At 40.8% G+C, this 13767-nt stretch overlaps 1 protein-coding gene across 3 annotated transcripts in view; it reads left to right on the forward strand.

The window, feature by feature from the left end:
• COL15A1 (collagen type XV alpha 1 chain) overlaps nucleotides 1–13767 on the forward strand; it is a 144293-nt gene that overhangs the window by 81571 nt on the left and 48955 nt on the right. For all 3 annotated transcript variants that reach the window (XM_068396726.1, XM_068396727.1, XM_068396729.1), the window contains 3 exons: nucleotides 468–611; nucleotides 5061–5129; nucleotides 10915–10950. In XM_068396726.1, the coding sequence (XP_068252827.1) occupies nucleotides 468–611; nucleotides 5061–5129; nucleotides 10915–10950 (249 nt within the window). The remainder of the gene's footprint in view (nucleotides 1–467; nucleotides 612–5060; nucleotides 5130–10914; nucleotides 10951–13767) is intronic.

Consider the following 13767-nt stretch of genomic DNA (forward strand, 5'->3'; position numbering starts at 1 on the left):
GCACCTCCGCGATGAAGACAGGCTGAGAGAGTTTGGCTCGTTCAGCCTGGAGAAGAGAAGGCTCCAGGGAGACCTTATAGGAGCCTTCCAGTACCTGAAGGGGGCCTACAAGAAAGCGGGAGAGGGACTTTTTATAAGGGCATGTAGTGACAGGACTATGGCTAGTGGTTTTAAACTGAAAGAGCGTAGATTTAGATTAGATATTAGGAAGAAATTCTTTACTGTGAGGGTGGTGAGACACTGGAACAGGTTGCCCAGAGAAGTTGTGGAAGCCCCCTCCCTGGAAGTGTTCAAGGCCAGGCTGGATGGGGCTTTGAGCAACCTGGTTTAGTGGAAGATGTCCCTGCCCATGACAGGGGGTTGGAACTAGATAATCTTTAAGGTATCTTCCAACCGAAACCATTCTATGATTCTATGATTCTGCTTATGCATGTTGAATATACTGATAGACTGACCTTTTATTTTAGGGTGATACTGGAGTCACTGGATCAATTGGCCCCAAAGGAGAAGCTGGTGCTGTTGGGTCTCCTGGGCAACCTGGACCACCAGGACCTCCTGGGCCTCCTGGACCTCCTGGACCCCCAGGACTAAGCTACAGTTTGGGATTTGAGGTATTTTGCTATTATGAGCTTTGCTGTAGCTATGGATCTACTTCCTTCAGAGGAGGGACAGTGCAATCACCTGTATATTTCGTGGGTATTTAAGGATGAATTTAAGACAGATAGTCATTTGCTCTAGACTGAAATTTGTCTAGGAGTAGCCTACAGTTCTTTTTACATTTGATTATGTAATTGGACATGCTTAGACCATGGAAGTAATGGATTTCTTTGGGCAATTTTCGTGAAACTATTCAGTACTAACAGTGTTCAGATGCTGTTTTTGATGCTTATTGCTAATATAAAATACTCAAATACTGTACTACAAGGAAAACTTCTTTAGTACTTTTTTTTTTTTCATGTAAATAATTTAAAGCACTGATCTAAATATACATAGAAACCTGACAGCATTCATTAAAATTGAACTGCAGGTCCCCCTTAAGATATGACTTTTCCCATGCTGTCATTCTTGAGGCCACAAGTGTAGTTTAGGCATGTCACTTATGTAACGTGTAAATACAGAGTCAGATGTTGGACGTTTCTGACCTCATGGTCTGTTCTACTCAGGAGAAAAATGTTCTATTAAAAAAAAAAAATCAGATGCTATTCTTTCTACTTCTGAAAATAACACCTTCATTACTTTAAAATATGAGATCTGGCCAGCTCAAGCTGTTTTACATTTGAGTCATTTGAGAACTGCTCATTTAGATTAACTTTTTGCAGCAGAAAGTAGCTTTGCAGTGCAGAAAGGCAAAGAGAGCACACTCAGGTTCAAGAACTAGAGCTGCTGCAATAACATCTTTGTGAAGAGAGGTTGACAAATTGCCTGCATCAATATTCACAGCGAGTCTTCCCTTTTTTCTTTTTCCAGGTATTTTTAATTTCTAATTTAGCTGTTTGGCTCAGGAAAGTACTTCCAGAGTTTTCATTTTTTTATATCATGGGATATAATATACGTTTGCAGAGAAACTGAGCGCAGTTTCATCAGAGAAGTAAACAATGTTTGACCAAAACTACTGGCCATCTGTAGAACTGCTGCAGTGAAGTGGTGGTGTTCGAAAGATATCAGTTTACTCACACCTATTTCTTCTAGTATCTACACTACCCCTTTTGTATTTCTCTTTTCTTTACTCTAGAGATGCTTTGAGTACTCCAAGTACAGAGGTGACCACTAATGTTTGTTTAGAGACATATTCTGATTTTTGATGACCATACTAAATGATACTGTACTATATACACTACTGATTAATAATGTCACTGATGTCAGATTTCAACGGATGAAAAAATCTCTCCAACAGTTCACAAGTTCTTAACTGCCAGCACTTCAGTTGTTAGCAAGGAACAGCATAAAGTCTAAGCATGCAAACACTCCACTGCATTAACTTAGGTGCACTATAAAGGCTGGTACAAAGTCTCCCTTGAATAAATATGTACTTGTCTCAAAATGAGATAAGGACTACTGGTAAGCCACATCTTTATGCTAGGCCTGCTCTGAGTTTTAGCCCAGGATGATGGCTTCTCCAGCTTACAGTGTTAAGAGATTCTCCACTCTTCCCCATTCAAACTGTTTGAGTAGAAGCCAGCTTTGCCTCATTATGCCACCAAAGAGTTCCCCTGCAGTTAGGTACTTAGAGCAAACTCTACCACTTCTGACACCTAAGTCTCAGAGAACCAAAGTTAACAGATGAGCAGGAGAGAGTGAGAACTGGAAGTCCCCACTTTTATGGACACAAACACGAAAGGATCCCAGCTCTAACTGCAGCAACAATATCTTGACTGACTTCATCTTGAACTTCATCTAGTCCAAAGAGAATTGGCATGATTGTCATTTCCCTGAAAGGAATACTCCTGTTAACAGGCTTGCTAGATCTAGCTGATCTTTTGGATGCCCACCCCTGCCATCTGTTAAGGCAGCACTGTGGTCTGCCAGTTTGTTAGGGCAACGCTACCTTGTGGTTGGCAGTCTGTTTATTGCTGTAAGGCTGTTTCTGCAAAACGTTCCTGTTAGCGCTTGTTAGCATCTGTGATCAACTATGTGCAAAAACCACATGGCGTGGGGTTTGCTGGCACTTACGCTTGCCAAAAGAACAGTTTGAGCTGCAGAAGGTACCTGGTAAACCCATTAAAAACATGCAGATGTCAAAAGCGATGGTGTGTTATATAAAGCAGGCATCGAGCTCTCTCTTAAAGGGAAAAATATATTGGCACAGTGGAGGCAAGGCAAAGAAGGACCCAGAAACACAGTGGTTTACCCTAAGTAGTGTGTGTTTTGTTAAACAGGCCAAACAGAATATCAGCACATTTTCTGTTGATATTTGATACATGATGGAGGAGCAAAATGAAAGTCTGAATAACATTCAGTATCAGGTGAAGTTGCATGAAAGGACTTGAGCCAACCTGATGACTCAATGTCTCCCACCTTGGTCCCCAAAAGGAAAGATGTGATTCCACCTGTGCACTCCTTCTGCTTCTCTTGTTCTTGCTCTCATGGAGTTGGTGGAAAAAGGCAAAAGAACAAGATCTCACTGGAGTCAGATCAGTTGATGTTTTCCATAGCTTTGACATTAGGCTGTCATTCCATAGCAGCTTAAGCTGATCTAATTGGTCTTCCACCCTTTCCCTTACACCATCTCCAGAGTGCATCAGACCTATGGTAATCTGAGCCATTTCAAGTCACTAACTAGCAGAAAGCTAAGTAGGCAAGTAGTATGGGTCCTCTAAACATGATAAACTGATACAAGGGCTCATTGTCACCAAGAGCTGGAGATTCTACTCTTCTCCTGCTCCTCCTCCCATCTGCAGCCATTCCTGGCACGTCTGCCCTTCACATGCACTAACATCCAGCGTTGCATCAATCCTTCCACAAGCCAATTTAATTTACTAAAATTTTAGAGAACTATCCCACCCTCAAAAAGTAACGTGTTTTCTGCCATTTTAGCAATTTAAAGTGGCTCACAGGAAACTGAGAGGATTCAACACATGGCACAGATGATGAAAATAAAGGCTGTACAGCTGTGAGCAGAAAAGTGGAGCGAAGAATGCTCAAGATTCTCCCTTTTCAGAAAAAGGAAACAATTAAGCCAGCACAGCTGCATCTAAAACTGCAGCTAAAAGCGAATGAAGAGTTTCCTGCTGGCATGGTTCATCCAGGCGGTTTGAAGCACAGTCTGACAAGTTCTAGATTAGGCATAAGGCAAGGGATAGGAACACGTGGCTGGGATGGTGCTGGGGTAAAACAGATAATTATGGCAGCCTGCAATTTTATTTCTTTGACTGGTTTGGAACTGGCAGCTCCTGGTTCTGCCATGGATTTGGAATGTCGCAGTCAGAACAAGGAAAGCTGGAGGGAGGTTGCTGCTTTCTGTATAGTCTCCTTTAAAACCCCTAGAAAATCTCCACAGGAAATATGGATGCTGCTCTTAAGGTCTTCCACTTCACAGAGATCTTTCTGAAGTCAGCAGAGGGCCACAACAATGACCAGTGGGCTGGAGCTCATAGCCTATGAGGAAAGACTCAGGGAACTGAGCTTGCTGGAGAAGAGTTAAGCGTTTTAGCAGCCTTCTGATACCTAGAAAGAGATTATCAAGGAGACACACAGCCAGGATCTTTACAGTGGTGCACAGAGTGATGAGCAACAACAATCATAAATTGAAACAGGGGAGGTTCTGACTTGATATAAGTAAAATATTTTTCACCTTGACAACAGCCAAGCGTGGAACAGGTGCTTGGAGAGGCTGCAGAACCTCCGTCTCTGGAGAATTCCAAGACCTGAGAGGAGAAACCCCTGAGCAACTTGATTTGAATTCAGTGTTGATGCTGGTTTCGATAGGAGGTTGGACTAGGTAGCCTCTGAGATTCCTCCCAATATAAGTAATTCTACAATTTTGTGCTAGAGCATTTTTTTTTCTGCTCGATTTCATTTCAGTAAGCTGTATTTTAGGCAGGAGTCCAACATTTAGCTGTGAGAATTAGGAAAGACCTTTATTTTTGAATAATGATTGTTGCTCTTAACAAACTGCCTGCAAGTTGCCCCTACCTTAAATCAGTTATGTAATCCTTACTAGTCATTACAGTATTTCAGTAGCCAGGTGGCAGGTAAATGCTAAACAGAAAAATACTGCTACAGCATGTTTAAGCATAGCACATACTTAAAACTGTGATGCCGTCTCACTTCTGCCTGATGCTGTCCAGCCTGAAGTGCTGGAGAAATGCTGTCAAATTGGCAAGACTGTAAAGACCAGAGTTTCTGTAAGGAAGATCAACATGCCCTTACTGCATTTGAGTGGAGCCTATCTCCAGAACATCATGCATTGGTCAAAAATGTTAATGAGAAAAGACAAAAATATTAGTGTTCAGTATCTTTCCAGTTTCTTACAGGACTCCAGAAAACAGAGCAGTTGGAAAAAAAAGAGAACAAAAAAAGATAAATTCTTAAATTCTGTAGCATTTCTTCTCTTCCATTAGGACATGGAAGGATCAGGTAGCACTGGCCTGTTAAGTGAATCCAGAATTCCAGGATCAAGAGCACCAAAGGTAAGCGGATGTTTTGGGGGAGGGGAGTGTCATTTGTTGTTGGGGTTTTTTTTCAAAACCAAAAGTGTCTTTCTCTCTGCTTTTTGGAAATTCATAGCCCCAGTCAGCTATAGATTTAGAGTCACTGCACTGCACTGGATTCAGTTGCTCTAGAATGACTTTACAATAACTGTGTCCTCCAAAGAATCTGAATTGTATTTCTCTGATACCTGGTTAGCAGATGATTTTTAGATTCTGCTCTGGTATATTTTTGAGAGATTAAAGGATGAAATAGAGTTTTTTGTATTATCTAGCTCTCTATTTCTTGTTTTACCCTAATAGATGTCCTTCTGCATATGAAGATGAATTACATATAGTAATGAAACTGAAATGTTACAGTTTGACAATCAAATGTGCATAATCTGAAATACCTCTTAAACTACAAAAATGTTCCCAGTAGTGTGGAAGCAATGTCCCAGAAGAAGAGATGTTTTTTCCTCCATCACCATGTCTCAGGAGATTTTTGCTAGTGTCTGCTGCTTTAAAACACCAAGTAGGGACTACGGGAACACAATGCATCAGTACTTAACCAGATCATTTGGATTTATCTTCTTTCTTAGCAATAACATCAAAACTGCAGCCTGTGATGCCTTCCTCAAGGCAGGCAACTAGCCAGCATTCCTCCTGCCAGAGCTGCCTGCATCATTCTAGTTCGGTCTGTGGAAGTCCTGCCCCTGTGTTCATTCCAAAAGAAACATTCAAACTTTCAAAGCATAGCTTTGAAAGAATGAGTCTTGTTGCCCAAGTTTGGAGAAGGTGCTGAAGATTACGATGACCTTGGGTTATGGTAGATGCCAGATCGGATACTAGGCAACAGTGCGCTATCACTGGAAATAAGGCAAACCCTGTACTGGAATACATCAGAAAGAGCATTGCCAACAGATATAGAGTTGTTATTATTATAGGATAGGTCGCCAGAGGAGGGTGACCAAGCTGGTGAAGGGTCTGGAGGGTCTGACCTATGAGGAAAGGCTGAGGGAGCTGGGGTTGTTTAGCCTGGAGAAGAGGAGGCTCAGAGGTGACCTTATTGCAGTCTACAACTACCTGAAGGGAGGTTGCAGTGAAGTGGGAGTCGGCCTCTTCTCCTGGGCAACTAGCGATAGGACAAGAGGACACAACCTCAAGCTTCGCCAGGGGAGGTTCAGGTTGGACATTAGGAAGCATTTCTTCTCAGAAAGGGTCATTAGCCATTGGAATGGGCTGCCCAGGGAGGTGGTGGAGTCACCATCTCTGGATGTGTTTAAGAAAAGACTGGACATGGCACTTAGTGCCATGGTCTAGTTGCCAGTGTGGTGTCAGGGCAACGGTTGGACTCGATGATCCCAGAGGTCTCTTCCAACCTGGTTGATTCTGTGATTCTATGATAGCCCTTTACACAGGGCTAGTGAGGCTGCATCGAAATACTGACTCCATTTTTTTTGTACTCCACTTCAAGAAGGATTTGGGAGAAAACAGAGATGGTCTAGTAGAGAGCTATACAGACGGCATGTGGGCTTGAGTACATGAGCAATGAGGAGAGGCTGAAGGAGCTCAAATAATTTAGTCTGGCAAAAAGGAGACAAAGGCATGATGTAATAGCTGCTTACAAGTCTTTGAGAGGCAATTGCAAATATGATGAAGCCAAACTGCTCCTTGTAGTGCCAGATGGTGTAACAAGAGACATTGGTCACAATTTGCAGCTTGAGACATTCAAGCTAAACCTTAGGAGAAACCTCTTCACTAGGAGGTTGGTGCAGAACTGGGGCAATTTGCCCAGAGAGGTTGTGGAAGCTCTGTTCTTGGAAGTTTTCAAGACTTTTCTGGCCAGACCCATGACTGGCCTGATCTAGAGCTAGTGACAGTTCTACTTCAAGGGGGTCACTGGATTAGATGGCCTCCAGAGGCCCTGTACAACCCTGTTTCTATGATTCCATGAATCATCAGAAATGAACTGAACACTGGAGACAGGAATGAGTTTGACAAGCTATTTACTGTGCTGATTTAAAGTGCTAGTAATTGTGAGTCTGAAGTTATAGCTGACTCAGTTTAGCATCTTTTCCTAGAGACTAAAACAGTGGCCACAAAAAATACAACTACAAAAATAAGAACAGAATTCGTTAGCTAAAACAAGCTAGGGACCAAAATGAGATGTCCAAAACCAGTTCCAAAATTGCCCATTCTGACCTGCCTAAATGACAGCCTTACTCTCAGTTTTGGTTTCATAACAGGCATTGTTTCCGAGTCACTCAGCTATAAATACTGAAAAAATGTCTTACTGCAGCTGAACAAAATTCTGGAATTTTGTTTTCCTGTTACTGCTTAGTCATTGCACTAAGTTTGAGTCAGTAAACACATAAGAACTTTCATGTAATCATGAAACTTATTATATGTACTTACTGGTGGTGCATTAAAGCATTATGAGCCACTTACACCCTATGATAATTCCAGGCGTTCCTGATTGTGCTTGAGTAAAAATAGAGTATCTGCTTCTAAGATGGCTGCAACTCAAAACAGCTGCTAGGAAAAAAGTTACATTTATTTGCACTGTATTTGTATCTGATGAATTTTTTATTAATCTTTTATGAGAAGTAGGAGTATCAATATTATTTTGTCTGTCTATTCTCTTTCTTCCAAAGATCAGTGTAAAGCTTTGTTGGTGTTTGGTTTATTAGTGTCTTGTCTTCATATTCCAGATGAAGACAACTCAATCACTTTGTTGAATCCTTTTTTTCCATTCAACTTTCTAAAATGATGGATAATGAACTGTTGTTCATTTTACGATCCTGTAATCCTCTGACACCATCAGAGTCACAATTATACTTTACAACTGATGTCACCATATAGAGACAAGAGAGGAATTTGCCTCACCAAATGTTTGTTTCAAGCTACTTTTAAACGTAGCAAGACAATGTCATGTTGCCTCTAAACTGGTAACATATCTTAATTTTAACCAAGGAGGCAAATTCAAAAAATTGTAAGCAATTGAAAGCAATTCCTTTATTTATAAACAACTTTATTTCCAATATTTTCTAAAAACATGTGTAGTATACAGTGACAAGATTAAAGTTGTCTTTGAAAGAAAAAAAAATCTTTAGATCTTTGCATGATAGTATAAAGCAAGGCAGTATTTATTAGAGCAACAAATCTAAAACAATGCTTACATTTTATTACTCTCTGTTGATACTACTGGTCTCCAACATTGTTTCTGTAACAGCTGTGGTTATGAATTAGGTTTTTTCCTGAGAAAATTTGTTATGAAATGCTACATGGATTTACCAGTAAATTCAGTGTAATTTTATAGGGTTCTGCAGAAAGACATGGACAGTGTGGGCCATTAGGACCAAAGATACCCCACATAACAAGGAACACTTGAAAGCTAACCTATTTTGGTTTGGCATATATTTTTTATTCCTATATTCTCAGCATTTGCCTTAACAAAACAGCTTTTGTTTAACATTCATATACTGACTAAGTATGGGACAAATCTTATTCCCATTTACACTGAGTATCCACCCAGAATGTGTATTAATAGAATTATTTCACATCCACACCAGAACAGTGAGTAAATACCAGCTGGGCCGTTACATTCCAAGGCACTTGACGTAACATGGCGTTTTTGTTTAATTTTTTTAGGACATTTGGCAGTTTCTCTTTGTCGCTCATTTATACATCATTCTGGTTTCCAAGAGGTTACATGTATGTGTTGAAAGAGAAAGCTGCAGGAAGAGACCTTCTGGCATGATCCCAGAAAGTTATAGGAAAACGTTCTGGAAGGTGTTGGGGGGAAGAAAGGAGATGTCATGACTACTATGCCTTGGTTTTAATTTGAGCTCAGTAGTGATTGAATTTTTCCGTTTTGATGCTGCTAGTGGTTGAGCAACCCATGACGAAAAAATGGAGAGATGAAAAACCAGAGCAAAAAGGACAGATTCTCAGAATGGGGCTTTAGACAGGAAGAGGCTTTTTCTATTCTCATGTAAAGCTCGAGTACCACTCAGGTTAATAGTACAGCATGACAACACCTTTTCAACACCTTAAATGTGGAGTTAAAGAAATTCGAAGTCTTCATTACCCTGAGAAAAGACAGCAATATTGAGGGAGCAGGAAATGGAAAACAAAAGGTGGGGGCCCCCATGCTCTCTTCCTTAAATTTATGCCTGAACACACAGTACAGGTCACTGACTACCCAGAAAGCACATTGTCAGCAATAACTGCACGCATTTGTTTCATAGAACAACAGCAATCAAATATTTGGCCAGTCCCCTATGTGTAGAGTCTATAGAGCTCAGCCTATAGGGCTGAAAAAAGTCCCTCCATTGGGGACTACTCCTGTTAATGCTGAAGGACAACATTACTTACGAGTGAAAAGATCAAATATTTGCACAGCACGTTTAGTGAATTCTACTGCAAAGAACTGGCTAGAATAGACGTGATCTCACATGATGCTGCTCTATGGAGACGAGTAGGTGCCAAGTCTCCATGCTGAAAATACATTTTTTGTTAAAAACTTATACTCTGCCCTTAACTAGAAATTTTGTTTCTAAAATATTGTGGAAAAACTGTTTCACAGAGACTTCGGAAATGGAGGTAGCATGATTCCTAGGATTTAGGAACTGGACTGGACTGAAAAGATAGTCATAAACCTTGGCCAAGAGACTTCACCACCACCTACACTAGGATTTTAGTTGTTTAATCTTGAGTCATTTATCCTCAAGATCATGGAGACACAGAAAAGAACATATTATTGCCTGAGATCTTACAAAATCAGGTACACTACAGCAAAATTAATATAAAGTGGTTATAATATGCTATCATTCTCATGAGGATGAATTTTACACCCACTTTTCATGGTTATAAATGACTTCGCTAGGCAACAGTGGCAAAATACAACCACCACCCACTTGCAAAAACCAAGAGCTAATGCATCATGAGGAGTTTAAGGTATAGCTATGTTTCATATGTACTTCATCATTCAAATACCCCACACTAATAGAGCTTTCAGAGTCTCTTTCCTAGCAAGTAAGTACAGATCCAAACTCTGCTTTCACTTTTATTACTATGACAAACTGTTTTCATTAAAAAACAGCCTACAGTCTTCATGCGTTCATGAGTATAAGCACTCCTAAAAGAGAGTAAGCATAAACATAACATTTGAGGCAATGGCTGCAGCTCCTTGCTGATTTATTCCTGTTTATATTCTTTGTCTCAAATGGAATAAATCAAATTGCATGTTCTCTGTTTGTAATGAAGTCAAGGTATCGTGTCTACTCAGAGCTAGAGTACTGCAGAATCAGTCCAGAAGGTGGAACAGTGCAGCACTCATTACTTTGATCGTGGTATGATGCAGTGTCTTGGTAGATGGGGAGAGCAGTAGTGTGGGAGAGGCTGAGATAACTGTGTTGAACGAAGACGATGGGTCACTTGTGGAGGCACAAGGTCATTGTGGCATTGGTAGTCCTGGGGAATGTTGCCATGGGCTGATTTCAGATACCAAAATGAAGGTTCAGGCATGTGGCTTGGTAGATGCTCAGCAAAAATAATGTGTGGTGACCAGAAACTCTTAAGATGTGGGTGGCAACTGGGAGGGTAAACCTCCAGAAGCAATTCACAAATGTATGCTGAGCATCACTTTACCAAAAATATGCCCTATTTTTGCTAATCATTTTACTCCATTCAGTCCTTTCATTTGTAAAAAAAAAGAACATGTTTAAAATCCTTGTAATTACCGTTCACTTTGATATTTGACCCTACTGCATTTCTGTTTCAGGGAGAAAGAGGCAGCATTGGTCCACCAGGTTCAAAGGTGGGAAATTCATTTAACTTGATCTAAAACCCCAGTCGTTTCTTCCTTTTAGTTTCCTTTCTTCTCTTAATGCACTCAGGTGATAACGAACATTTCCTGCTCTGTCAGCACATTAAAGCCCAGGGAGGCTTCTTGGGAAAACCAGAACCCTTTCTCAGTTGAATTGTGATTATCAGGACCCAGTGTAATCTGTTGCTTAAGACTTCTGTTTAAAATATGTTAAAATTGCATTTAAAATCCTCAGGTGCATGATGTCATGGTGTTTTGTGAGGCCGTTTACATTTTCATCAGAACAAAAATTAAAACCAGCAGAGCTTATACAAAAAACTAAGTTGCACATGCCCCCCTACTCCTCAATATCATGGTGTGTAGCTAGCACCCCACACGAGAGCACTCTCCCCAAGACACACATCTGTGGTACAGGAGTAGATTCATGCCATGTTGTGCAGAGGCCACAGGAGCCATGCACAACCCCAGTCCAGTCTTCAGCACAGAGGCCACTCTTGTTGCCTATATCTGTGCTAGAACCTGCCCATCATCCTGCAGCCAGGCTCCTCCTAACCCACACCTGACCACTCAGGAGGTACAAGGTTATAGAAATGGTGGTTGGAAGGACCTCCAGAGGTCATCTAGTCCAATATCACACTCGAAGTGGTATTATCACTGTCACCATTTAAGGCTGGGCTAAATGGATGACAGACACTCTCTATTAGCCTTCTTCTTCCCCAGAGGGGAAAAGGAAAAGAGAAAAGGGAAGGAGACTTACGGGTTGGAAAGTTGTAACAGTTTTAATAAACAATAACAAGGGAAAGAAAGAGTATAATAAATAATGAACTACATATAAAACCACTACTGAGCTCCCCCCGCCCCTGATGACAACCACGTCACCGCTGACGCTGCAGGGCAGGCGCTGGGGAGTCCCAAACCAGATACGGCAGCAGGCAGGAACCAATTCAGGAGCGAAGTCAGGAGCACAGGCATAGTCCTCCCAGGATGTCAGCCATAGGGGAGGAGACCATGACCCTCATGGTCCCTCAGCTTTAAACTGAGTATCACGTGGGTGGGATGGAATACCCCGCTGGTCAGGTTTGGGTCACCGTTCCTGTTCGCTCTTCCCCACAGGTGCAACACTTTTACGGTCCCTTCCTCTGTGCAACAAAGACACCCAACAGAGATCCCAGTTTCCACAGCAACAAGCACATGTGATCAACTTCAGAAAGTAGTCACTTAAAACAAACTTAATGAAAAGTCTGTCCTAGTCCAAAACCAGGACAATCATCAACATTAGATCACATCAGCAATGGATTTGTCTCACTGAACCTTAAATGCCTCCATAGAGGTGCCAAAAACTCTGTAGGTATCTTGTTCTGGTGCTTCACTATCCCCTTTGGAAAGACAGTTTCCCTAATGTGCAGCCTGCACCTCCCAAGCTGTGATTTCTCCTAGCTCTCTAACTCACCTCATACACCAGCCTGCAACCTAGACCTGCTGCTCTGGATCAGTGCAGCTTCTAGACATGATACCACATTGGCAGGGAAACCTGACAGTTTACACTGCTTTACACGGCGTTAGTGCTGAAATGGATGGAGCTGGAGTCCATTCCTTCCTCTCCAACCTTCCCTGTCATTATCCCTGTCTATTCTGGGTTGGACTCCTCTTGGACCCCACCCCAAAACTTCTGTTTGTATCTGGCACATGTTTGCCAGACCCTGGCTGACTTGTGTGCCTTTTGCAGCCAGCAGAGGGCGGTGCTGGGACGCATAGAAAATAAAATAAAAAATAATAAAATAAAATAAAATAAAATTAAATTAAATTAAATTATAAATAAACCAAAAGCTTACCTTCCATTTGGGACATCACTGAAATCAAGAGTTGCTCTAGGAAACAAGATAAAAGCAATTACGAATACTGTTCTGCTTGCTGAATTTTTACAAGTGTATTACTACAGTCTTCTAGCAGCATCTGCTTGTTTATCTTTTAAAAAAACAACAAAGTAGCAGGACTCTGCTTGCCATAAATTAAACCTGCTGTACATATTTTGAGTGTTGTCATTTCACAGAGATATTTGTCAGCTTGATAATTAAAGCTGATGCATTGATGCATAGGACACTTGTTTAACTCTTCTTTTTAATCTGTTTGAGACTATAAATTATTTTCTCAGTTATTATACATACAAGTGCTTTGTTCTGTGGTCCTGGTTCTAGTAATTATTATTGCTGATGTGATAGATGATACATTTAAAACACATGCATAAATTGTAAGTGTAATGACTACAGTGCTATTTAAAAATATTCAATCCAACTCTTCAATCCTCAGATTAAAAAAGATCATAGTCCTCCTATATTTGAGCAATGAGTTACATTCTTAAGATACGGAGGCAGTTAGAAATAAGGATGTCTCTGGATACATGATTTACAGTAAAACATCTTACCTATCCTGGATCTTCTATTCCAAATTAAATTTCATGAGGAAAATCAATTGGTGAAATTATTCAGCAGTTGTAGTAGTAGGAAGCTGATCTGCAGGTACCATCATGCCTGAAATGACAGCTTTCTGTTGCAGAAATGCTGGTAGTCAAAAGTTATTTCCTTTGCCCAATTACCTTTGCTGCAGATAGATACATATAATTTTCCACAAGCACTGAAGACACTTAAGTCCCAAGTACTATTTTTACTAGTCATGTAGGTGCCTAAATCCCAGTAGTTGCTTAGAGCCTAAATCCCATTAGTATTCAGAGACACCTTTTATCCTGCACTTGTCTATAAAGTGAAAATTAAAATACTTCAGAAATCATACTTTATCTTAATAAACTGAGTG

The sequence above is a fragment of the Nyctibius grandis genome, chromosome 3 (genome assembly GCF_013368605.1).
Source record: "Nyctibius grandis isolate bNycGra1 chromosome 3, bNycGra1.pri, whole genome shotgun sequence".
Lineage (NCBI taxonomy): Eukaryota > Metazoa > Chordata > Aves > Nyctibiiformes > Nyctibiidae > Nyctibius > Nyctibius grandis.